This window comes from Tauraco erythrolophus, chromosome 3 (genome assembly GCF_009769465.1).
Source record: "Tauraco erythrolophus isolate bTauEry1 chromosome 3, bTauEry1.pri, whole genome shotgun sequence".
NCBI lineage: Eukaryota > Metazoa > Chordata > Aves > Musophagiformes > Musophagidae > Tauraco > Tauraco erythrolophus.
In genome coordinates this window covers 79075222-79102612 of record NC_141467.1, presented here as the reverse complement: position 1 = coordinate 79102612, position 27391 = coordinate 79075222, and the positions used below count along the sequence as shown (strand labels likewise).

The 27391-nt window shown below is 40.3% G+C and overlaps 2 protein-coding genes across 3 annotated transcripts in view; both read right to left on the bottom strand.

Moving 5' to 3' along the window:
• Window positions 1-2269, bottom strand: part of LOC104375469 (neural-cadherin) — a 54880-nt gene extending 52611 nt beyond the window's left edge. Inside the window, exon 1 of one of the 2 annotated variants that reach the window (XM_086609466.1) lies at window positions 1210-2269. In XM_086609466.1, coding sequence (XP_086465592.1) covers window positions 1210-2269 — 1060 coding nt within the window. The remainder of the gene's footprint in view (window positions 1-1209) is intronic. The other variant, XM_086609467.1, reaches the window with a different exon arrangement.
• A 5208-nt stretch (window positions 2270-7477) lies between these two features.
• DPY19L4 (dpy-19 like 4) overlaps window positions 7478-27391 on the bottom strand; it is a 33636-nt gene continuing 13722 nt past the window's right edge. The window contains exons 11-19 of the mRNA XM_086608748.1: window positions 27146-27219; window positions 25214-25372; window positions 23412-23531; window positions 22180-22300; window positions 20647-20703; window positions 18247-18329; window positions 16322-16454; window positions 15847-16005; window positions 7478-12583 (exon numbers count right to left, since the gene is read on the bottom strand). Of these exons, the coding sequence (XP_086464874.1) occupies window positions 12419-12583; window positions 15847-16005; window positions 16322-16454; window positions 18247-18329; window positions 20647-20703; window positions 22180-22300; window positions 23412-23531; window positions 25214-25372; window positions 27146-27219 (1071 nt within the window). The 3' untranslated portion in view covers window positions 7478-12418. The remainder of the gene's footprint in view (window positions 12584-15846; window positions 16006-16321; window positions 16455-18246; window positions 18330-20646; window positions 20704-22179; window positions 22301-23411; window positions 23532-25213; window positions 25373-27145; window positions 27220-27391) is intronic.

Below are 27391 nucleotides of genomic sequence, written 5' to 3'. Positions count from 1 at the left end.
CATTCTAGCCTGCACACAGTGCAAGATGGTAAAGGAGATCACAGTCCCCCACACGCTCACATTTGTTTTCCTCCAGCTCTATGTTCCACATTTCCTGAATGTCAGGCTGTAAAAACCATTTATCAATTGTAAATATTTCCTCTACAGTGAAGTTGTAAGCATCTAAGAAAAAAAAAAAAAAAACAACACAAAACAAAACAAAAACCCAAGCAAATGATAACCACCCACATTATCAGAGACCTGAGCTAAAGTTACAAACACACTATAAAACTTACTCTTAGTAAGATGAAAGTAACGCAAGGAAAGGACAGCTCTCAGAGCCATAACGCACTTCAAGCTTAATATGGTTTAAGAGGTTTAACAAGTCTAGTCATTGTCTTTCTTGTCTTATAAGAAAATCACCTATAGTATATAAGCTGTTGATGTAGAGAGAATTTGCACAGTGGTATAACGATATCTCCATTTAGTTCTCTACACCAACTCCTAGGATTCTGGATTCAGGTTATTTTTATTTTTTGCTTGTCCTAAGCCCATCAACATCTGTTGTGCGACGGCTTCTTTCCCTGCCCCTATGCTGCTTTGCCATTACTGTAGCTGACTTTGAGCTACATCGTTTGAGCGCGGTTCAGCGAACAGCTGCAGAAGGATCTCCAAGTGCAGCGGGCTGCTGCTGCAGGTCTGTACAGTTGCACTCCCAGAGAAACATCGCCTCTCCCTTCCCAGGCCACGGAGGACCACAGTGACCAGAAGAGGCTCTCTGGTAACTCCCCTCGTTATAAGACCACCTGTTGTGATGTGCTCCCCACTTTAATCCCTCGTCCACCCCTGAGCAAACCCCTCCAGTCCTACAGATGCGAACCTGAATTCCTTACAACACAACGTCAACCAAAAAATAAAACCACCATCATTACCCGCAGGTTTAACCTGCTCCTTCAAAGGCAAGAGGCGAAAGCTTCTCTGGGTACCGGAGGAGAACCAGCGTATCCCCATGCCACCAAATCCAGCCTGGGGGGTAACTCCCACAGCTGCCCGCGGCTCTCCACACCCCACTGAGGACGGCATCAGCGTGGCTGCATCTCCTCGACTGACAAGTGCCCGGCGCGGCCGTGCCCGCTCAGGTCCCCCCTCCCGCGGGGCGACCCTCCATCCCCACCCGGCCATTTCGGGGCAGATGCGCCCCCACCCCCGCCACCCGGCCCGGCTCCCTACCTCGTCCGCCGCCGCCGTGCACCTTGACCAGCACCTCCACCCGGCCGCCCGCTCGCAGCTCCCGTCGGAGGTAGAGCCGCCCCGACGCCCTGTCGACCGCCACGGGGGTGGCACCGGGAGACGCCAGCTCGAACCAGCCGCCCGCCGCCCGCTCGCGGCTCCGCGGGACGGTGAAGACGGTGTCGCCCACCCGCGCCCCGTGGGGCAGGCGGGCCGTGTAGCGCCGGGAGCCGGGCCCCGGCGGCCCCTCGGGAGGCCCTTCGGGCGGCGGCGGCGGCGGCAGTGGCATTAGCGAGCGCGCCCGCCGCCGCCTCCCCGCGCCGGCCGCCGGCCGCCTCCCGCGCACGGCCAGGCGCAGGCACCGCGCGGGGCTGCGCAGCGGCCGCGGCCGGCCGTGGTCGTGAGCCGCGACGCAGAGGCGGAGGCGGCGGAGCCCCAGCAGCGAGCCCACGGTCAGCACCTGCCCGCTGCGGGGCACCACGAAGAGCAGGCGGCTGCCGGCGCCCGGCGGCCAGGGCCGGTAGGTGAGGCGCGCGTTGGCGCCCTCGTCGCCGTCCGAGGCGCGGAGCCGGGCCACCTCCGTGCCCAGCGGGGCCAGCTCGTCCACCTCCAGCGGCCGCGCCGGCGGCAGGCGCGGCCGGTGGTCGTTGCGGTCCAGGACCCGGACCCGCAGCAGCGCCTCCCGAGGGGACGGTCCCGCCCGGCGCCGGTGGCGCCGCAGCCGGAGCCCGTACTCGGGCTGCGCCTCCCGGTCCAGGCGCTCGGCCGTGCGGAGCAGCAGCAGCCCCCGCCCGCCGCCCGGCCGTCGCTGGAGGGAGAAGCGGGAGGCGCCGTCTCCCTCCAGCGCCCACTCCCCGGCCGGCTCCCCGGGGCCCAGCAGCCTCCGCAGCGGTACCCGCAAGCCCCGCACCCGCGTCCCCGCCGGGCTGTTCTCGGGCACCTGCCCGGAGAAGCGGAGCAGGCGGGGAGACCCGCCGCGCCCAAGCCCCGCCGCCCCGCAAAGCAGCGGCAGCAGCAGGGCCAGAAGCCGCCCGCAGCCGTTCCGCCGCGCCCGGCCCATCCCGCCGAGCGGAGCGGAGCGGAGCGGAGCACCCCACGGAGCGGCACTGAGCCGCGCTCGGGCCGCGCACACCCACGCCACGTGGAGACCGGGCCCGCCTCCGCCGCGGCGGCCACTCAGAGCCGTGGGCGGGACGGGACAGTACACAGCAGTACTGAAATGGTCCTTCCGAGTTAAGCATTTGCTTGCCTCGGTCCTGCTAAACATGCGTAAAACAATCTGGGCATGAGAATCATTGCACCGCTTATAACGCGACCCATGGAAGTGTGAATCCAAACCAGAGCACTCCCATGCCAATTGCTCTCTGCTGTGAAACTGTGTTCATATTTTTTTTTAGTTAGAAATACTCCCTTTTGCTGTTTTGAACACGGGTTTGCTACTTTTAGCAAAAGGCTGTTAGCAAGGCAGGGGTATTGTAACTTCTTGTGTTAGCATATCTTGGTTGGAAAGGAAGCTTTGCTCAAGAAAGCCAGAAGCCATTTCAATCAGCTTTAGTCAAATATTACGGGCAACAGTCAAAGGTGACAACCAACTGCTAGATCTGCACCTCTGCCACCTGGGGAATTAACCACTTTTAAGGAGAGGTGGTCACTGGGTGATCACATCATGCTATTACAAGCTGTCAGCCTTTATTTTTACCCTGGGAAGGTGAAGGGATGGTTGTTTCTAAAAATGGGCACGATGTGAGATCTCAGACTGGGAAGGCAAAAAGTAAAACTAAACATTTTTAATGAATGGTTTACAAGTAACAACAAAAAAGTAACCATTGAGAGCCAGCCATGGTTAATGTGCTGTAGCGTGTTACCTTTACTCTTTGTGCCCTATGTAAAAATAAAATGAGAGCAACTCCCTGCCTCACAAAGGCACTAGAAAGCTCATTGGCTTACGACACTTAACGAGCCAGCCAGACAACCTGAATGAGCAATTTAGTTTAGGACAAGTTTAGATCAGTACTGAGATACAGCGTAACATACCCTCTTCTGAAACGCCATGTGTCCCACTGGCCTCACCCAAACTCTCAACAAGCAAATTAAACACCCTCAAAATCCAGTGCTCCATTTTAACCTACGTTGCAAGATGCACTGCCCTTTCTCTTCTCTCATATTCTCACACATGCATTTAGAAACATGTGGTTTCATGTACAGCCTGTCAAGACACGAGCTGGATTTTATTCACAGCACTCCCTCACACATGTGATGCCATATATTGTTAATACGCGTGGTGACACATCATTTTGGTGATGTAAATTTAGGCTTCTGCTGCACATCACTCCCATGGACAGAATTTAGGGGGCACCTTACAGAGCAGAGTCATGGATACTTACTAGCACAACTGTTATTTTCAACATTCAGCTGCAGAAAACCAGGGCAATGACAAAACAAATACATACAATATTTGTGGACACACATCCTACTCTACAATTTGAGGTGCGTTTGACTGCGATTACTGGCTCTAAAATTATGTGACTGCATCCCAACCAGCTGAAATACTCCTCTAACTGGTGTCAGGCAGTTGCATACGCATTAGGTACCTGCTTTGAAAGTCAAAGTTATTTATAATGGGCTGTTTGGATGTTTTTTTCAAGCTATAACAAAAGGACCCAACTGCATTATTTTGTTGGAAATACGAAAATATTGATGAAATGAATAAATATCTCAATCAGTCTCTTCAGTGGAAACCACTTTTCTTCTGGAATCGAGGGGTGGGGAGGGAGGTGCAGCTCAGCTGACGGGAACAGGGGAAGTCAAAGCACAGGCTTGTGCTTGGATCTCTTTAGGGCCAGGGGGTGATACTCTGTCCTAGTAACCACTTCAAAAAACAGGAAAAAAAAATTTCCACTGTTCACAGTAGACTCTATGTGCCCATCAGGGATCAACAGGCAGCTGAACAGTTTAAGGAATGGTAAGAGATTCTCAGCAGCTGTATTATATGTGTATGTACAGTATATATTGAAATGCTACAAGACTGACCATTCCAGAGTACCCTCATTTCCTTCTCAGGACATTGCCAAGAAAACAGTATGGCTCTTTCCGTGTAGCAGTTATTTTCCAAAGGAACTCGACTCTTCCTGTGAAACTGAAGCAGAAAATGCAGAAAGACTGATACAGCGTTAATCCAAGAGGCGACCTGAGCAAGAATAACAGAGATGGCTCTTGGCTATGATAGGAAAAAAAAGAGAGATGAAATAAATATAAATATATTAAATAAGCTCCTTAGATATCTTCAGGACACTGTCAGCTTCTATTGCCAAAGGATTATAGGAAAATTTATTTTTAGGATTCTTCTCAGGCAAACTTTATCTGGTGAATTGAGGACTCTGAACTGCAATCACTACATCTAAGAATTGCTGCTTAGAAGCCAAACTCTCAGCAAGCCCAAGAGCCTGCCTCTGGCCCTCTCCCACAACTGGGATGAGTCCCTAGAATGCAGCCAGCACTTCAGACTGCAGCTCAGATCATCATCATAAAATGGGCCAAACCAGGAGCAGAATTAAAAAAGAAAAAAAAAAAACAGCAGCGCCATTTATCCAAGTGTTAATAATGTGGAAATAGATACAAATTATGCTGCTATTGAGTGTTTCAGAAATAAGTTTTCATGATGAAAACAAGCACAAGTACAGGCTGGGCGGAGAATGGATCGAGAGCAGCCCTGAGGAAAAGGACTTGGGAATGCTGGTGGATGAGAAGATCAGCATGAGCCGGCAATGTGCGCTGGCAGCCCAGAAAGCAAATCGTATCCTGGGCTGTATCAAAAGAAGCGTGGCCAGCAGGTCAAGGGAAGTGATTCTGCCCCTCTACTCAGCTCTTGTGAGACCCCACCTGGAATACTGTGTTCAGCTCTGGGGTCCCCAACATAAGAAGGACATGGAGCTACTGGAAAGAGTCCAGAGGAAAGCCACGAAGATGATCCAAGGGCTGGAACACCTCTGCTATGAGGACGGGCTGAGAGAGTTGGGGCTGTTCAGCCTGGAGAAGAGAAGGCTTGGGGGTGATCTTATAGCAGCCTTCCAGTACCTAAAGGGGGCCGACAGGAAAGCTGGAGAGGGACTTTTTGCAAGGGTGTGTAGTGATAGGACAAGGGGCAATGGATTTAAACTGAAGGAGGGGAGATTTAGATTAGATATAAGGAAGAAATTTTTACATTGAGGGGGGTGAGGCAGTGGAACAGATTGCTCAGAGAAGCTGTGGCTGCCCCATCCCTGGAAGTGTTCAAGGCCAGGTTAGATGAGGCTTTGGGCAACCTGGTGTAGTGGTAGGTTTCCCTGCCCATGGCAGGGGGGTTGGAACTAGATGATCTTTAAGGTCCCTTCCAACCCTAAGCATTCTATGAAATGAAAACAAGACTTGATTTTAACATCCCTTTCTAAAAATTGCAAGAACAGGTCAATCACTTCTGCAGCAGTGATTCGGTATTATTGTCCAGAGCTGAAGTTAGATCAACTACGGAAACCTCACACGCTCTTTCCAGCATCCAACAATTACTCCAGGGAGACCAGAGCTTCTGTGCTCAGGGTCTCGCAGACAGTGCAACACGAGGCAGCGAAGAGAGGGCAGCTGCATTCTTGCCCATCCTTTGTCAGCTTTGGTCAGAGGGCAGAATGGCTTATGGCATCATTTCATATTCATCCTCATCCTACAGAATCTGCTGGTGTTTATTGTGTAACAAAAAGTCAGCCTTAACAGGGTTTTGGTCTTTCTACAACCAGTCAGTACAGCACCATCAGGAGCCAACGCTTGGCAGCAGACATTATAGTTTTAACTTTCAAACCAGAAGAAAGTCCAAGGCATTGTAAAGCTACTCAAAATTCTGAAGGTAAAGATTTACACTGCTGGTGTGTTGTAACCTACTGCATCAGTCTACATTAGTCTATATTGCTTTATGTTTTTACATTCTATATATGCAATTTAATTCATAATGAGCTGCATCTTATTCCATTACTATTAAAAAAAGGTCCATCAATCACATTTGTTACCTGAGCAATCTGAAAGCCTACAGGAATTGAAGTATGCTAGTCTGGGTCACAGCAAAAATCAGAAAACCTGGGAAAACCAGGTCCTAGAAACAAATCAGAGAGCTACCATTTAGGTGGAAAAAAAACCCCAAACCAACAGACGTTTTACCTTAAACACTGATTGCAATAAAAATATGTATTTTATATAGAGATATAGACAAAACCCCCACATATACATGTTTCTATATACACCTATTTATACACATATATAAATACAAATTCTTTTTTATATAATAGAACATTCTGTATCTCATAGCTGGTAACCATGGTCTCAATTCTGGATAAAGACATGGAAGAGTATACAAATGCCAACATATATTTCACGGTGCCAAGAAGCTCCATTCCTATTTCAGCTAAGCAATTGCAAAACATGGCTGCTTGAAGAATTCCTGGACAAACTCGAATACTCCAACATCAGCCCATTTCATCTTTTTAAAATTAAGCTTGTTTCCTGACTGGTCTAAAAGGAAGCAGTCTGATGAGTTGTTCAAACCCTTCCTTCGAGAATTAAAGATGTAAATACATATTTTTTAGATGCTGTACGATTGATTTTTTGAGAAGCACTTTATTGGATATTTCTATCTTTAGAATTTAACTAAAATATTCTCAAGCTTTTCATATCATTACAAGGTAAATTATCACAAAGTAGTCTGCATTCAAAGATTTCACTCCTACTATCATAAAATGATAGAAGGCTCCAATATATGAAATCATGATCTGTAAAAATTCAAGACAGATGATACATTAGTTGATTTAAAAAAAAAAACAATCAGGAAGCATTTGATGTCGCATAGCAATTTATTTCCAGATGACATGCCTTGCTGTAGGAGGATCTTTAGGGAGAAAGCCAGAGTTCAACAATTCCATATGAAGCACTTCGTATTTTGCCACTCATCCTCATACTGGTACGTCTCAACAGACAGTCAGAGTCGGCATGACATGGATCCAGTCTGAGCAGGCTGCTAATCCTCAAGAGCTGTAAGGGTATCTATTCCGCCCTGCCCAGACAGGTGTTTGAGCTATGCTGTCCAGTCTCCACTTGACTGAAAATTGCATATGCAAATAATACAACAGAATACAAAAATCATTTTATTATCGCAACAGAGGAAGGAGGTTAATTCATTATGAACTACATGGTTTTTGTGAAAGGGTATCAGACTTCTCAAAAGAAAGCATAAAATGGTTTGTGTCCCAAACAGTCCATACTTTCTGGACTTTGCTTTTATTACAATTTTTTTTTCCCCACAGAAAAAGTTTGTCGCACGAGAAAAATATTTACTATGTATACATTATTTTGATAAAAAAGTGTCCAAGACAACAAAAAGGATGAAAGGAATTTAATTCCTTAGATTTGTTATTAAATACCTGCACATAGATATGTCCACATGCCATATACACTACTGCTAAACGTGACTGTTAACAAGTAAAGCACCACCAGTCATTCTTCTGCATTACTGAAATAATAAAGTTTGAAACTCTGAAAGGCATTAAACACCCACCTCTTCTCCATCGAATAAATAGGGACCCTTAAACTTCACTCGAAAGGCAGAATTACATACGTTTAACTGCGCTGAAATTGGAAATGTTGCCAGATTAATTACACATTTAAACATCTGGTTGAGGTACCAAACAATTCAGAAGACCTTTAGGCATCGCTAGTTCTGCCTTTGGCATAGTAAGAGTGCAGGAATATAATGTTGACATTTTCTTTTAGCTGTACCGATGAAGTAGAAATGATTACTAAAATAAACACACATTGCATGTTTTAGAATTTCCACTCTCCCCCTCTCCAGAGTTAAGTTTTAGGAAGAGTACTAAAGGCATGATTATACATATTTATGTTGAGGTACTATTTCTCATGAAATGTTGCTTGTATTGGAATAAACTCAGCTTTTTTTTCATCTCTAATACCACAGTACTCTAGACTCCACCTGCCTGTCGATATGTAGGAGATTTATAGATTCAATCACCACCATCGATAGCAGAAGTTACTTATTACATCTCCAAAACACAACAGTAAAAGAGACATCTCTAAGTGCAAATACAACACGTATTCCCACGCATCCACACAAACAGCCCACGCTTTTTCCTGTTAGATTTTTGGTTAAAGGACAGGTTATACGTAGTTAACAGCAGTCATTAAGAAGCGTTTCAATGACAGCTTACAATCCCTACCACCTGATCTCGCAGCTCCTATCCACGTGAATTGCATGGAAAAGCTGATGAAGGGTTACAAAATTTGGACATTTGCAGATGACTCAGTAAAAATAAAGTGGTAAGAACAAGATTTGGTCTCTAACTTTCTACCTTTCAGTAAACAGTAATGCCACCAGAGCAAGTAGTTTGAAGAATTTTCAATGTCTGTTAAACCTTTTGGCCCTCCTTCTTCCATATTTCTGTATCTCCTCCTTACCCCCTTGATGGAAATTGTTTTTAAGATTGTATTGTATTCAATGGTATTTCCATTTACTTTGGAAGAAACAAAACCAGTATTTTTAAAAATAATATGAATAAAAGCTTATGTTTTGAAATGCCTTTACTTAATTAGTCTCAAAGATCTCCTGGCAAATCTATCAACTGAGTTCAAGTATGTGGTAATTCAGGAAGTGAAAGAGTGCTTTTTTAAGACTAAGACAAAACTATACATGTCAGTTTAGCTGTGGCTTGATTAACCTTTAATCCACAATCTAACAGTAACAGGTGAGTGCCTGAAAATACTATACTCAATTTATTCTTTCAAGGTAATTTGTTTGCATTTACTAAGATCAAGCATGTCAGAAATTGGAAATGTGAAGGAGGAAATCAGCCAGTAAAATAGCAACACAAATTGCTACGCAAATTCTCATTCTTCCCAGTGGACGGCTGTTAGATAGCCGGCACACGTCCTACCTGCACCACTTACTACACAAGCATCCTTGGAGGCTGGGGTATTAAGACACAACAGAAGCTCTAGAAATCTCAGGAACAGGAATAAAAAAAAAATCTTCACAAAAAGAAACATCAGTTGAGTTTTTTGTTTGTTTAATAAAAGCTTGCAAGGCACATGTTTCAACTGAATTGCAACACCCTACAGCAAAACAGATCAAAACTTGCAAAATGTTCTCCCAGCCCTTTCAGGGAGTTAAACCTCTGACCTGACTGAAAACCAAGCTAGGGTTGTGTGTACAAGTCCTGTCTCCCTACGCCCTATTGTCCTTCCGAGGATATCATGAAACTTACTGTTTCTTTTTCACAGAAGGTGGAGATTAGAATAGGCAATAATATTTTTGCTAACCCATAGCTGGATAAGAAATTCAAGCTTATCATTTTTTTTACCAGATATGATTCTTCCAGTCACTCGTTTTAAAAATTATGCCTTTTTACTGGAACAAGATAAATGTTTCTCCCATATGAAAACGCTCCTTCTACCACTTAAGGCTGCTGTGCCAATGGCGCTGCAATACAATTTTCTCTAATATAAAAAGCAAGGTAAAAATCTTAAATGATTCTCCTAAAGCAGAATCAATTGAAGTATCAAGAATACATCTTAAAAACTATGACAAAACTAATAATAACAACTATGTCACAGTTCAAAGAAAGTTCAACATGTTCATTTAAACATGTATAAAGGCCAACATGCTACAAGACAGTTTTCTTTACCTGTACAGATGGCCTCGTTTGTGTTCTTCTAAACATGTGTGCTCTATATGTAAGTATTCAAACTACGTTCTATGTGGTCACACACACATACAGCGTTGCGGTAAAACACAACAGACAGTCAAGGACAGTAAATATTGCATCTTGGCATGGCAGTCTAAGGCATGAAGCCATAAGCTATGCGACTTCATCCACCCAAGTGCAGTTGCAACCCTGAAGTTTGCTACCTGGAATGCCTTATTGCTGTTATGAAATGGTATTCATGAATTACTTCAGGTAAGTAAATGACTGACACACAGATACGCAATTCCTTGACAGTGATTCAAACAAACTTGATTTGTATAAGGAATTCTAAACTTAGTTCCAAGTATTACACCTACATCCATACTAGCACAAACAGAGAAGGTTCCTGCAGGCCTGCCATAGCTCAAGGTAATACACTAACTTCTGGTGTTACATGGTAATTGAAAAGTCTGAAACAGTTCAGTGCAGTAGAACATATGCACTTCTGCATAAGCAAATAAATGCAGACTGCATTTGGCCAGAGACACACGGACACACAGACACACTACTCTCAACACGACGACTGTATCCACAGAAAGGATATTTACTTTTAACGTGTAACTCAGTTATACTGATAAGTGTTTCCTCTCAGTGATCACATCCAGTATATTCAATGGATTTATCTGAACATTGGTTTCAAATAAAATGCATAATTTAACATCTTGTCAAGACTTATAGGTCTAAAAATATAACCAAAAGTAAAAAACAGATTACAGACATGTTGACTTTTACAATAAAGCTTTTTTCTTTTAAATCACTCCAATAGTGATAAAAGGTTTTAAAAAAATCTCAGCACTACCTGTTAGTGTCAAGTAAGCAAATGTATCTGCATAGAGCAAATAGGAATCACGCATATACACCAACATCCTGCAGTTCCTTCAGAGTTAAAATTTCTGAATTTCCATTTTATCAACAAGCGCAGTAAGGATCGTTCTGCAGCTTCCATTTACAGAATGGTTTGCAGATTTTTCAGTTGAAGGTTCATCCTATTATGCCAGATCCTTCATTAAAGACATTTAGGCTCCAAGGAATCATTCCCACATGCCTGATAGACTGACTGGTCTCTGGGCCAGGTGTTACAAGAACTGTAACTGCAGGTAAATCCTAACAGGTGAATAACCTCTTCCAAAACATACATTCTGGCTTTTTGTCCAGCTACATCTATGTGAGCAAAGTTACCATTACCTTTTCATTGGATTTTCCATTCCCAACACCAGGATTAGGCCCAGAGTTGGAATTAAAGCATCATTCATTCTCTTGAAAGTACATCAGCCAGCAACAAATAGGATAAACAGATAATTTGTTAAGAAAAATAATTGTAGAGGCAAAGGGGGTCATATAAAGAAGACAAATTTTAGAGGGAAGCAAGATTACAGAGTACTTTCCCAAATTTTCAAAGATCTCAGTGTAGTTGCATAATCGATGTAAAATAGCTATGAAGAATTGTACCATTATTTATTAATGGTGGTGATTATAATGTTTTAAATTATAGTTATGGCACTATCTTAATCTAGCACATAATGAGTTGAATGAAATGAGTATCACCCATCCCTCCCCACACACACACACACAGAGGGTGAAACAGAAGTGCAGAAGTCTCAGTAGCAAACCTAGTTGTCCTGCTACACTTGTCTAAAACCAAGTATGGCATACTGCTGTATACTGGCCCACTCTGATGGCTGCTAAGACACACACATATGCATACACACATACACATCTAAGCATGGAAAAATCCTGAAGACGAGTGCTTTCCAAACTGAAGATCTGACCTTGTCAATTCCTACTGCTAGGTTCAAGCCCAAGCACTTCCACCAACATGTCTCCAACAATGTAGAGATCAGTGCCTTAATCTATGGAAGAGTTGTTTAAATAAAATCTTCCTTAGTTGATTTATACAAGCACTCTACCTACACAGAAGATGTATGAATTTGTGTTTGATAAACATAGAAATATTTATAGTGGAAGACAGGAGGAATTAAAAGAGCAAAAAACCAACAAACCCAAACACTTACTTGAAAAGACTCGGGATACAGATTGCTTTCTTGCTAGAAAATAAAAGCTATATGACTTAAATGAGCTCTTTATATAATTTTTCTGCATTTACTGGACTACCCACATCAGCTCTCTAACACAAAAGTTAGAAATCTCATTTGCATGCAGATTAAGATGATTTATAATGGGAAGAAAAATGCCAAAATGGTGGAAGACTCTCACACTTTGTAGAGACTGTAAAATTGACAATTTTTCCTGTTTCCTTCAAGGATAGTATCTGTGTCTGTTGATCTATAGTTCAAAGAATTCCAGTTTGGTAAAATGAAGTTGTCAATACGTTGTATGTGAGCACAAGTATCTGCAAAAATAACTTCCTTGATCAAAAGGAACTTTTCCAACTGAATTTCATCCACAATCAATCCGCAGAAAGAAGCTTATATGCTTTTTCATGACTGGAAGGATATCACAGTGTTGATTCTATATACAAAGTAGGATCTATTCCAGTACACCCGAGTGAAATAATTCACATACGGAGAATAGTTCATTTTGACTTCATGACAAAATCGTCCATATTTTGAGTAGGCATAACTGTCACCTTCCTCGCAAACCACCTGTCAGAAAAGAAGATGATCTAATTAAAACACTGAAGGTAAGTGGTTACAGAACATAATTCTGTACATTTAATTTACTTCTGTATTCTGTAAATTTCATTTAAAATAGACATTTAATTTCCATACTGTAGGATTCCAATAAGCTGAAAACATATTCCCCTGTAATTTGTTTAACCATCTAAAATAGCCTTTATGAATTAATACCTTTGTCAGGATAGCAGACATTAAAACCAGTGTACTTTATTCATACAATAAAGACGAATGGCAGTGGAAACTATTCACATGACCCATTTACCCAGTACTTCAGACATAACCTGCACATAGCATGCCACTTATGTAGAGAAGGAAATTCTCAAATCCCTTTTCCAGGCCAAGTAAGTTTGACATACCTAATAAAGACTGAAGACACACACACAGAGGTATCGCCCTATAAATTCCAACCAACTGACTGGGAAGCAAATTGCTTGTGTGTTTTAGCATCTACTGTCTGATATCCTTGAAGAAATCCCTTCACTACCCCTTCTAATGGCACAAGTTCATGGAGAAAAAAAATCTATCAGTGGCTACCGAACACAGAGATGTTTCCGCTGAGCCACAGTCCTTCAGCAACAGACTGCTGGAAAACATCTCTGTCTTGCCCTATCGATCAATATATGGTCTTGCCCTATCGATCATCATCCATATCACAAGATACTGGACTAGGACTATAGGACATAGGCCAAGCTAGAAAGTAATACTTACCTTCTTAAACACAACAATTTGCAAAACACACCCACAGACCTGTCAACAGCAGAACAGCCTGTCCGCTGTCTCACTCACTTTGGGAATATGTAAATGCTGCAGTCTCCAATTACATATGCACAAGCTTCCAGTAGTTTGGAAAGTCTTGATAATTTTTCAGTACGACTTAAGACAATTTTTGTTTGAAAGCAGTCTGAGCGCTTTGTTTCAAAGCTTCCTAAGACAATACACTATAACAACTTCCAGGAACAAACTATGTCAACTTTCTGAAAAAAACCCCACTTAACTCCTGTTGGCCATTCCAGTATGTATTTTTTCTACAACTAGCATTTTTAACATCCAATCCAGTACAGACTCAGCTACAGACAGGAAGCCTCAGTGATGTTCATTACTAGCCAATCTAATAAATTTTTTTTTTCTAAAATTATTGAACACTTGGTTGTCTACATTTAAATGTATATACCAGTTGTTTTGTTACAGATTTATATTGCAGACATTCAGCAGAACAGATTTTAAATGAAACTCTCATCATGAATCTTCTTCTTCCCTTCTTAATCTCTCCACTATAAACAGGATAACCCTTGTCACTTCCACGATCCTAATTACATAAAAATAGTGAATGACTGTTTTTCTCTTTTGCATCGGACACTGTTTTTTGATGCTTTTTTTTCGTCCCTTTGATTGAAACTATTATCACAAGCAAAAGCCGCTCTGAGAAGTACTGGGAAGCGTTCCTTAGGATGAACTGCTGAATAACTGAGTGTTAGGAATTACAGGAGGAAGAAACTCATTCTGATAAATGAATCAAACAAAATCTTAAAAACCTTACAGAAAAACTGTGCTGCTGAAGTTAGGATGAGATCAGGATTATGTGCAAGAGAGAAGCATCTGGGAAGCATGGAGATGAGAGATGCAGGGGTATAAGGGAATGAAATCCTGAAATTGTGCTCAATTGTTCCAGCTGACATCCTAAGTGTGAAGAGGGAACAGGAATGTACTCATGCAAAAACAGATCCGAGAAGAAACTGAGAGATAACATGTGCTGATTATCAATGATGGAGATTATTCACACACATACACACTCTGTTATGGAATAGTATATTTGTTACAATGTGGAATAGTCATGGCATACATGACTTTAGCAGCAGGGCAAAGAAAAAAAAAGGATAGATTTCAGCAATGGTAAGGAAGTTAACAGAAAAACAGAGACAATATCCTCCATGGATAAACTGGCCAGGAAATCTACAAGTGAAACTGACACCAGTTGCAGATTCCTGGGGAAATTTAAAGAGTAATCCCTTAAAAACATATCACCCCTGTAATTACTTCCTCAAATGAAAGCAACTACAGAAACGAAATGCTTGCATTACAAGTTCTTTTGAAACATGTACAAACAAGAGTAGAGCTTATAAAATACTTAACACAGACGAACGGCTTGGATTTTTCCCTGAGAATGGAATATGAGACTATATACAAGAAACATACGTATGCTCCTCATTAAAAAAAAAAAAAAGCATTCAAACCAAGGATTAACTTGGTATACTTAATACACAACAGGCTGTAATGTCAAACAGATGCTTAAGTTCTTTTTCTTAGTCAGGAAACCAACTCATTTCTAAGCAATGACAGCTTAGCTTGATTAACCGGTGACTCCTTGTCCCCTGTTGACCTGAGAATAAGCAACCAAACCCTAAGTGAGTTTAGGACCACTCCTGCCTTTATAAATTCAAAACTTCTGCTGGACATCCAGAAGAGATGAACAAGTAGTAATGAGGTCACTTTACAAACTCCATCTCCTTCCCTGCTTCAGCAGCAAGAGCAGCACTGCCAGCTTCAGAACGGACAGAGCAGCAATGACTGAAGTAGCATTCCTGGATATCTTTATGACTCTGCAGTTTATCCAGCCAATCTTTCTACCAGCTGTGGCTTAAACTATCTATCGGGGTGCTAACCCATCTGCGAGACCGAACCGAACAGACTTGTAGCCTGAACGGTACCAAACAGGCTGCACTGCATCGAATGCACGCTGGTCCTCCTCCCAGGCAGAGTTTTAGAACTGAGTTTATCCATTTTAAAATTTCATCTTTAAAAAGCTATAAAGAATGCCCTCTGAGGCAAGGCTTTACTATTTGGTAATAACTTCTTCAGGTGTTATAGCCTTAAACATTCATACCTAGTTAAATAGTATTTAATGCTAATTGTAATAGTATAAATATTTAATTGAATTATATTAATTAAATATAATTGTAATGTTATAAATAGTACTTAATGATCGGCAGAAAGGCAGCACAGCTAGATACTAATGTATTAGGAGGGATTAGGGCTGTTAAAGAATAGTATGGGGTAAGATTACAGGTGTATGAGAAACAGATGACCCAAAACTTAATTGATCACTTTTAAAATTTATGAGTCTTTGTCTACATGTCAATTACAATTAGAAAAATAAGATCAGCATTATAAGATTTCTTTTTAAATGAGTTATTTATGGATTCAAACATTCATTTTTTCTTACTGTTACTTACATGACCATTAGCAATATCCAATAGATCTTTAACTCTACATCCTCTTACAGGTCCCACTTCATTGCAAATTGAATCTTCAATAACCAGAAAATTGGCTTTGTAAGATGTGAGTATCTTATAAATATCCTCTGCTGACCTCTTTGAATAGATCTGATAAATCTATAAATTAAGAAAACACATTAATGCAACACAAAAAACAGTGATAAATTACATACTTGGCAGGGGGCAGTATTTGGAATGCCGCTCACAAGTAGTGGGAGTGGCACCAAACAAATAATTTGCATTGCCAGGTGGCCTGGGAGGCACAGAAGAGCAATGCAAACATGTGTGTCATGAGGAATGTTACAAGGTCATCTCTGGAGCATCAACGTTTACAGTGCTCCCACACATCTCAATCAGGCACTTCAGTCTTACATGATGGAACAGTCTATAAAGCACTGATAATACACACACATCTATGGAATTGGATACTCACATTTTCATTTCTTTTTAGAAGTTCATCATCATTATATAAAGGCAAGCTTGACACCATCCATCCGGTACAAAGCTTAATCACACCCATTAACTGTGGGCTGCCTGCAAACACGGCAGCCACAGGAGCCTGGCGTCTGCAAAAGCAACATTGACATCAACATACACAACTGAGGATAGGATGCATTTCTCAAAACAACATTTTTAAACACTGTGTAAGTCTTTTAAGGTCCTATGGTATGAATTGGAATGCATGAAGATATCATTGGGGTGATCTAACTATAATTGATGTTAATGCTGCAGCTGCAGTACTTTCCTTGCCAGGAAAAGCTCAGACCTGCAGCAATATGGACTCTGCAAGGCAAGTCTCCCGCTGGGGCAAGGGCTGATGGCCATTCTCCTTGCAATCCATGGAGCACCATTCAGAGTGGTATTGGAACGGATCCAACTACTGCTTTCTGAATGGTTGCTGAGTTGTGACAAAACAAGCTTGGGAGGGAGGGCAGGTAGAAGGAGAAAAATCATCATGTTATGGTGTAAGGAAAAGATTTGTCATTATTTTAATCTGATCTCTGGGACCGTGTATTTCATCATCTACAAGTAAATAGTGTCATGATACAGAATAATGCCTCCAGTAATTATGTTTCTGGGCTTGGTTTCACCTTTTGACTATTCATATTCCTGCATTAGGGAAAGAAAACGATCATTGTCACACTTTATTACAGACTTTAGAAAACTTTTCCTGCAGAGAAAATTCAAAATAAATTCTTTTTTTCAGGGAGAAATTTTTAAGAAAATATACTGTAATAATGGCATTCAATTAAAATTCCAATATAGATATCTAAGTATATCCCTAAGAAAAAAAAAATTTCCTGATTTTCACTAAAAATATGAACAGCTGCTACAAACAAGGGTAGTCAAATTGCTCTTAGCTGAGAGAATCTCAATGCAATTCACCATGATTAATTATGTCCCTGAAGTGTAATATATGCAGACTAATGTAAAAGCCATTAGGTACTTGGCATTATTCCACTCGCTGCCTTGAAGAACTACAGCAGTGACAAACAACATACACTACTATTAACAGAAAGAAGAAATTGGCTGGAACACCATAATTACCAGCCTTGTCTTTTCTGAAGATGAACAGGTTGACATTAAAGACTACATAAATACAGGAAATAATATCCTAAAAAAATACAGTTAAAGGTAAGTAAGTTATCCGAACACAGGGGATCTAATTTTCAGAGAAGTGCAGTTCCTAATAACACACTTCAAAGTTACATTGAATGAGGCCAGAATCCAGTTCTGAAACTTTTGGTGAGAAGAAAAACACACCTGTGAAACTAACTTGACTCAGCATTAGCTACATACATGGCTCAGTATGAACTATACAGTACAGCTCAGTACTTGCTGTGTCCTGCCTCGCCAGCCAGGTGAGAACCCTTCCAGCCTTCTGGTCGAAGGGGAAGTTTGAATCACACACGTTACGCTGCGTGTCTCTTGAGTGAAGCCTCTAAATCCTCATATTCAGGCATTTCATTTTACTGCCTCGTGCACACAATAATTTCGGCATTTCTGTCCCTCCTGGAATTATAATGAACACAAATCCCCTAATCTACTGAAAAGTTAGTGTGTGAAGAACCAAGTACTAAGATGTCCACATTTATTTGGAAATCAGGTTTAGTAATGACACTAAACATGATTTGCTTGTGTGTTTCAGATCTTCTCCTCTTATAATCAATGATAAATTCCTGTTTCTTTCAATGGGAGTAACACCAAACTTAAAATACATATTTATCCTCCCATCTCTCTCTACATGGTGCAATTATTTAGCAAGGGAAAACTCAGATTAATAGAAATCACAAAATGCTGAGATAAAAATACCCTGACATAAAGAAGTAAAACAGAAATGTAGGACTTCATACATACTTTATCCATGTCATGAGTTCTACTGTATCAGGATCATAGAATTCTTGTAGTTCTGAGAGCTCTGTCATTATCCTAGGGAAAAACTAATGGAAACATATTATTTTTGGTTACTTACAGTTAAAAAAAAAAAAAATCTTTAGAGCATCTCATCATATTAAGGCCTGAAATAACACAACAGAAATGGGTTTCATCTGAGTTTTTGCTCCTGATCGGTACTTTTGTTTCAGTCTTTTGTGAAACTCACTGTTTATACTTATCTGACAGCAGGAGACTTCTCCAAAGTAAGTATGTTAAACACAAGTTTTCATCTCTAACCATATTTTATTTGAATACTTATAATAAAAAAAAAAAATCCAAACAAACAAAACACAAAAAAAACAAACCAAGAAACTATGTGGCAACAATGTTCATCAACTTCAACCGGCCTTAAATGCATCAAACTATAATTCAGGTTTTCATATGCAAATGCATATAAATAAGGGCCCCGAACCAAGAAGTTGACAAATCTCTCATGGTGAACTCGCTTGAACAGGGCGGGGCTGGACTGTTACGACTTGATGGAAAAGTGCTAGGCAAGCAGGAAACGAGAGAAGACATTTCCTAGAAGAGCATTATGTGGGTAATCTGCCCTGGACTCCTCTGACTTTCACTTCAATTACTGCAGTGAAGGAAAGTACACTATATTGTATGAAGTAGGAAATCTTGTTTTAAGCTTTTGAAAAAACACTTTGGGAGCCATTTTGAGCATTTATCTGAAGAAGGCATGGCTAGAAGCTGGCCAGCCCTGAGGGGCTGGAGCATGCTGTTGTAGCTAGTAAGTGAAAGCTACTGGTTGCCAGCTCTTAAAAGGATTGAAGTTTACAAGTCATGCCAGACTAAAGGGACAACTAACTCTGGCGCAGCCACAGTGGACAGAGAGCTGGAAATGGGAACCTGCCTTTAATTGAGAAGTTTCCACCCCCATTAGCTGGACAATTCAGGTGCAAAGGGATAGCAATCTACAACCAGAGATGTTAGGCTAGCACAAGAACAGCTGCCATATATGTTCGTATCAGGGCTGAAAGCTACAGCCGTGCTGTTATACATACACCTGAACTGTCCCCAGAAAAAGAGATGGACAGAAAAAGGAACCACTACTGCCACTCCAGGGAGAACGAGCTTCACTTATCGATCAGAGTCCTTCGAAAAATCTAGTTAGATGAGAGAGTATGCCAGACTGAGTCAGAAGGCAGCCAAGCAGAAAGATGCTGCGCTGCACACTCAGCCATTTATAGACACGGTAACAGATTAAGAGCTTCAAGGCGTTTGCACTGTCCAAGTTTCCAAGCTCAGGGATCAGTTATGAACCTGGAGAGCAAAGTGTTCATCACTGCAGCTTAAAAGCAAAAGCTGGATCTGCAACTGATGAAGCCCTCTAGAGTCCAAATTCCCACACTGCTTTTATTAAAAAATAATCAGAAAAAGAATTCTTTGGTCAACTAACCTAGTTGCCTCTATTGTAACAGATTTCATAGCTCTTTTGAGCAACTGTAGCTTTTTTTCAGGAGACTATCTATTGCTCTGGCAGAAATGTGTAAAGAGTTAGATTACATTGCAACCGAAACTTCTATTATAAGATAGATGTTAGAAAACCTGTTAAAATACTGTTGGTCAAGACTGCCTTTCATATTTGAATGCTTTTTTAAAAAAAAAAATATTTGAATTCTTGTAAAACTATTTGGAAGCTATGTCAGCATAATGGAAGGTTACACTATATGGGATATTTCCCCTATTTTTTGCACTTGTGGAAACTTAACAAATAATTTCCTAATACTCTTCCTCCCAGTCTGTCCGTGACTTGCAATAAAGAACTAAGTATTTATTTTAAACATGGAAACAACTGTAGCTTTTCTTTCCTGTACTGTAGTACATATGTGCTGCTACACACTGCTCTGCAGGAAGGATTTACCTGAATTATAATTTGATGGGAGCTTTTCAAACAGACTGTTTGCGTATGGCCTCCCATAATTTTACTTCCACCTAACCTCTCTCCCTTCTGCTAAAACCAAGATTGGGGCAACACAGTTTTCAATATCCTGAGTTTTTATTCAGCAGTATTTTCTTTGTGAGTCAGTTTACATATCCGAAGTATAACAGTTGAATCTAATAAAGTCTTCATTTAAATTTAAACACTTCTTAATTACAATAAGCAACTGTTAACAAATTAAATTGTCAAATATCTCATATTGAAAAATGTAAAGTTTTTTTTAAATAAAAACAAAACATATTTTCAGTGAATGACAGCTTTCATTTCATCATATGTATTTCATTTCACTAAGCATTTTTCATTATAGGTGCTCATCATTTTGACTCATATTGTGCCTACATACAAAACAAAACCCACAAAAGTACTTTTCTTACCTCTTTCCACAAGCTGAATCCAATTATTGTGGGAACTGCCATACTCAGAATAAGAGCCTAGAAAATACATGTTAGAAGAAATGGATTACGGGCCATTCTCCATTCTCCAACCTTGGACTACATGTTGATTCTGCTCAAAAAGCAGGCTACATTTATGCACCTTGGAATGCTAGTAGATGAAACTTTGCAGTTTACTGCCAGGCAAAAAAAACTCTTTGCAAAAAAAAACCCAATTTGCCTAATTTAGCACAGAACTTATTTGACCAACGATAACTTTACCACTGATATTAGGGATAGTTAATTACTGCTCAAATAACAATGATGCGATGTTCACATGATGTAGGAAGCAGAAGAAAAGTAAACACCTCTCATGTACAAATGAAAATGAGATAATCTGAGAAAGGAAAAAAACTGCAAAACAAGCATTTCGAACCCCTGATCTTGTTGATGGTTTTGTTCAGATTAACTACATTGATATGCAAACCCCAAAAACCCATTCTTCAGCACACCACCATTCTAGCTGATACAGCTTCTGCTTTGCAAAAAGGAGAAAATGGTACAGGAAACATTTGGTAAGAAGGGCACACAAGGCATTCTCTTGATAATAAGCTATTAATACATCTAGTGTATTAATAGTAATAAAGCAGGTCTATATAGCAGAAAACATGAGGTATATAAAGGAACATGTTTACCGTGTACATGAACATATTGTTACTCCCTGCCTGGAAGAACGGTGTCAATGTTTCTGATGTAATAGCGTATGGCATTTTCACAAATGACATACTGAATCTCTGTTTAAGTATAAAATATTTATTCCTATAAGCCTCCCACAATTAAGGTAAGTAATATCCTATCCTTATTTTATGAATAAAACAAATGCAGAAAGCTTCCAAAAGTTGCACAAAGCAACTCTCGGCACATTAAGAATAAAGCTAGGGTTCGAAGAGGGGGAGTTGTTCACACTGTAGTACAAGATCATCTTCAATTGTGACGCTTCTCTATAATGGCCACACATGAACAAATCTCCTTCAAAGTAATTCCACATACCATTTCTTATGAAGCAGCTTACTCTCAGCAATTAAATACACCTAACTATCACATTTTTAGGCTCATTTCCTAGTGAAGCACAGCTTATACTGACACGTGCCTGTGTGCCTGTTCTTCTTCTCCTGCACTCTTCCTAAACAATGCATGACCTTCTTGGCCAATCCCAACTAAATATGACAGAGGACTTGAGATCTCAAAGATTGTTCAAAGAAATTACACAGATGAGTGAAAGAGAGAGAGATGAAGACGGTTCTGCTTCTTATGAGGAAAGGCTGTAGTGTGAACACAGCTTTATCACCACGTACCAGAGAACATGTGAAAGTGTAATATTAAGAATGAAAGACACAGAAAAAGCAGACTATGAGATCCACTGCTCACAGAACTACAAGTTCTTTTAATAGGTTCTTCTATAGGTCTTAGGTAATTGTTTGAGAAGTTACATGCTTGCTGGCTGTAATTCCCAAGACATTGGCAACAGCAACTCACCAGCAATATCGGGTGCACAGCTTTCAGTCGAAGCCACTTGAAAAGTGTCATCCAAAGTTCAGGAGAGCACACACCAAATGCAGCAAGCATGCAAACATAAGGTGTCCATAGATACTTCATTCTGAAAAACACTGCAATAATTTAGTTGGGACTCTGCGCATGCCTCTGTGTTCAAGCCATTTATAAAAACATTCCGCTTTTTTTTGTATGTCAAACACAGTCTGGATGTTCAGGCAATCTGAGATCACTGATGGCACTGAAGGGTAAAGCAAGGAAATCTCTAGCAGAAGAGCAGGCACCTGAATATCTGCTGCAAGATGCGGGAGCAAGATCCAAGGTCAAAGATGACAAAATCCTTCACAGAGTTCAGAGGAGATTGAAAGAAAACCAAAGAAACTAGTAAAGTCACTTGGCTGTTGCAGTTTTCCAGCCAAGCAAAGATAAAGAGCAGCTATTCAGCAAAGCTGTACAGACACTGTACTGTAAGGGAGTACCTCAAGAAAGGAAAGGAAAATATCTTACAAACAATTTATGACTTGCTGATATTGTCTGCCCCTTAAGGATAGACAAGTCAAGACAACTACATGGTAACATAACAGTCTGCTCACTTTAAGAATTTGTCAATATTCAGATTTTAGGACAATAGGCATAATGCAAATGCAAGTCTGCCAACTTCAAGCTGATTTAGCTGAGAGCCAAAATTAGAACAATAATGTCTTCCAAACATCAGCTTCTGTAGCTTTAAGGACTAACATAATACCTTTGAAAACAGTTTTACTACTGCTTTAACATGTCAAGCAAAGGTATAATTCATGCTAGCCTAGACATGAGAAGATGGGTAAGAAATCTTCCACATCCTAAGATTCCAGAACATACACTGCTCATCAGAACACTACACAAGATCTCACTAGAATGCAATATTAAAAGAATTACAGTGCAGTTCTACACTTAAATACCATAAAGAAGGTAATTAAAATTTGCTTCAATTAATATCTCAGATTTTGCCTGCATTAAAGCTTGGAAAACATGTTAAGGAGGCCAAGCACAAATCATCATATACCCGTATCCAATTTATAATCAAAATTATCTTTGCTCTCTCCCCTACTCACTAGGACCACTACATGCCAAATACATTTCTGAGTAGGGTTGAATTTCAAAGGGGTGAACGGTGTATCATGTCCATTAAGAACTCTCTGTTGCTTTCAAAAGATATACATCAAAATCAGACTTACCCTTCCAAACACATCGCTAGACAACCAAGTAAAATTGTGTGAATTACATGATAAACTATTTCTGGCCTCTCTCCAATTCGACCATCCTCAAGTTTAACTGTCTCTTTCAGTGGTTCACCACTGCAGTTGGAGAAAATGAGACATCACTTAATTCAGACATTATCTCAGGCAAAGGTGCCAATAAAAATACTTTTATGACTGCTAAGTCAGCAGTACACCGAGATCATTCTTTGTCATATCATACAATATCGTTGCACTGCTTATTTGTTTTTTGTTCTTCATCAATGATCTATCAGTACCTGCTGTCCCTTTTTTTTTTTAGATTGTAACCTCTCTGGAGCAACAGCTGTGAAATAATACAATGGGATCACTGCCTGTAACTGCAAATCCTATCTGAAGGTAATTCGTCAACAAGAGACAGTCTAATTTAAGAGCACACGCACTCCGCAAACATTTAGATGAAGCATGTGGTACATGCATTCTACTAGGTTTCTTCGTATCATTAGCTTGTTGAAAAATTACGGAATCCGTAGGATGATAATTGTGTATGGAATGTGTATACCATTTTATGACAAAGTAAGATAACAAAAACAGGTTTTAGTCACGTTATTACAAATTCCAATAATATATCACAAATAAAAATCTTAACCAAAATCTTATAACAAATGTTTTTCTACAAACAAGATAGCAAGGCACACAGTATATAACATTTTATTCTACCGTGATATGATTTCAGGTTACAACTTTATAATAAGCTTCCTCATGACAAATGGAAAAATATTTGAGATTATTAATTGCTTCAAAATAAAAAAAAAAATTGAGGGGCAGAAGATTTATTTTAAGCTTTTCTTTAAAAGGCCGTTGGATATACTAGAGTCACTGCTCATTACAAAGTAGTAAATAGCTATTTCAACACTAGCAAAAAATTGGAAGACTTTGTTTCATTTTTTTGAACATACTATCACACATTCAACCTGAAAAACAATTTCATTTACAGTAGTATAATCTTTATGTATTAGAAGTCTTAGTCCTTGAAAAAATCGATTAATTTTTGCTGCAGACAAGTGAAAAATTAGCCCTAATACCTGAGCAGTTACACCATTCATCTTCTACCAGGAAGAGATAATTTCCAAGCCATTGAGTTTCCAATGCAAGTTACGCTAGGATCTACGGTCTTGCTATTCTTAGTCTGTAAACAGACAGCTCCACTACCCCTTCTCTCAAGGGAACTGTGAATCACTGTGAAACTAAAAATAATTGAGTCAGTTTTACTTCAGCTCTGTTCTAAGCAGAAAAGGCTGATGGACTTTATCACAGTAAACAAGAACTGAAAAAAAAAAAAACAGTGAAGCATTAGAAATCTGAAATCCTCTCAACTCCACCCATCTCATCCTTCCAAGTATGTAAACTTGGAAAAAAAAAAAAAAAAACAGAGAAACAAATGCTCTAGCAACAATCAGATAACTTTGCTGTTGGAAGGGGAAAACACACAAAACATCTTTCTCTCTTGCAACGAGATATAAACATACCACGGAACATTAGTCAAAGCTCTGCAGGAATTGCACCTACAGGGAAACAAACCAATGACAACTCCCTGTCCTGACTGGAGGGTTGCTCAAGAAGCCCCTCACTAAAGGACTTCCTTTAGGAGCCTCTGGTGGGCCTTTCCACTGGTATCCACACCCTGGCAAGCTGAATGCTGTGACAAACTTCGGAGCAACAAACGTGATGACCATTCACTCAGATATCCGTGAATCTTTTATTTCTAACTTCTTATTTTTCAGTATAAATAAGTTACTTACCAAATTCTCCTAAAAATGACCTGAGTTACAGAAAAAAGGCAGATAATTAATACTAAAATATAGAAAGGCAACAGCGATGACTGTGTTAGCCGCAAAAAAAAGTCTTGGGAGGGTGCCTGAAGAGATTCTTGACAAAGGAGCCAATTCATTGTAAAATTCCTAGTAAGGCAAAAACATCACATTAAAAACCATAATAATACCCCGTAGACAGAAAAAAAAACAATCACAGTGTAACCTATTCATGTCATAGGAAATTAGTTTAAATTTGTCTTTGAAAAGTTATCTTTTTATCATTTGAAGCCACTTTGCAAGTAGTCTTCAGAGTAACTGTTAAAAGCTCATCTTCCGAAAAAGAATTTGTGATCTGAAGAGGCCAGACTACAACTCTTTTACATCACAAAAAGCCAGTCTCCCATATAACTCCACTAAGGGGACCACAAAGCACTTTGTTGTCACAGTGGATTAAGATTTTAGAGATATTGATGGAAGAAGGTATGCTTGTCCTCATTCCAAATGGGGAGATGAAGAAGGGAAAGTGGTCATATGAGATCACAAACAAGCCCGAGGCACTGCCAAGAATAGAATCTTTAATGCCGAAATTCTCATTCCGTAGCCGAACCCACTTGATCATTCTTCTTTCTCAATTAATGAGCAGCAAGATTATATACTCCGCCAAGAACGTTTATTCTCAGCTGGAACTGGTGCAGCATGTGATGCCATGAATGTATTGTTGTCTCATTTTGTTTCGCTTTCTTCTCTATTTTCTTTTTCTTTTCAATTAGACAGAAACAGTTTCAGGATTAACAGCTGGGCATGTCCAAACTGGCCTTCAAAGATCTTGAAGTTCTTGTGCTGCAGACCAGAATTCCAGTCTACAGTTACACAATTTTCTAGGCACAGTTGCACCCAGTTTCCCTCCATCACTGGCTTCACCGCAGAGTTCAACAGCCTGGAAAGTAACATGTAGGAAGTCCCCGGGGAGAAAAAAAAAACCACTAAAATCCGTAATACCTGGTAGCTGAATAAACTGAAATCCTGACCGGAAGCAGTCCTCTCTTTTCTTGCAAAACACTTCCGAATGTGTATGTATGTATATTAAACAATGCACCTTAGTCAACATCATTGCATCTTCTCTTCCAAAAATTCCCCCCAATAACTTCAGTTATGCGCGATGTCATTTTCCACTCCTTGCCCTGAAGGGCTGCGAAGCAGTTTTATAAGAGAGATGCAGTTCCCAGGAGAGAGCACCAATTCCTGCACAGAACTGCAAGTGTTGGCTTGGGTCCAGGAGGTGTCTCAGTTCTTATCAATACTCCATTTGAAGTTTTCCAGAAAATCTGAGGCCATGATGCCTTCTTCTTGTAGAACAATACTCAACTGTCTCACAGATGCAAAAGTTTTCTCAGAATCACAACAATGCCTTCTGACTTTGAAGTTGTCCCTTGTCCTAACTTCTTCCAAAATATACAGGGTTTTTTGGGAGGCTGTTATTCTTACAAAACTAAAAATAAAACCTCACGATCCAATCCTGTTTTGAGATACTACGGATAGTTCATGACTCTCTTCAGAGCCCTTTCTTTTCCAGGCTATAAAAAGTTAGTACCACCACCTTTTACCTTTGCTATCAAGTCTTATTAGAAACACTAGACAGAGTACAAAAGCTTTTGCTCTTCAATGTCAAAAGAAAACAAAAATCTAGTAAATACTTTCACCTCAAGACATGAAAAATATTGAGGTGCCTCAGAAACCTCAAAATCACAAGTAAATTCTGTATTTACACATTTTTTAATTCAATCTTAAAACCAGGTGACAAACAGAAACTCTTTCCCTAACTCGCTACAAAATTCTCACAAGCCACTGAAATTTTATACTTCCCAGAGCAGTTTCAGAAGTTCAGATATCTTAGAAGGTGTAAAGAGTTTAAAAACTTACTTAGTTGTGTTTAAGCCAAGTTTTACTTCAATGAACTTCAGCAAATGCTCATTTTCTTTATGAGGAACAAACATCTGAAAATTAATTTAGCAGAGAAAAATCTTATCAAGTGCTGGAAGCAGCTTTCATGTAGTCACTTAATTCAGATTTACAAAATGGCAGGGAACAATCAATTATTCAAGATTTAGTCAAAACTAACAAACTGGATTAAGTGTGCCAGTTAAGGTACCGGTATAGTATTGTAAA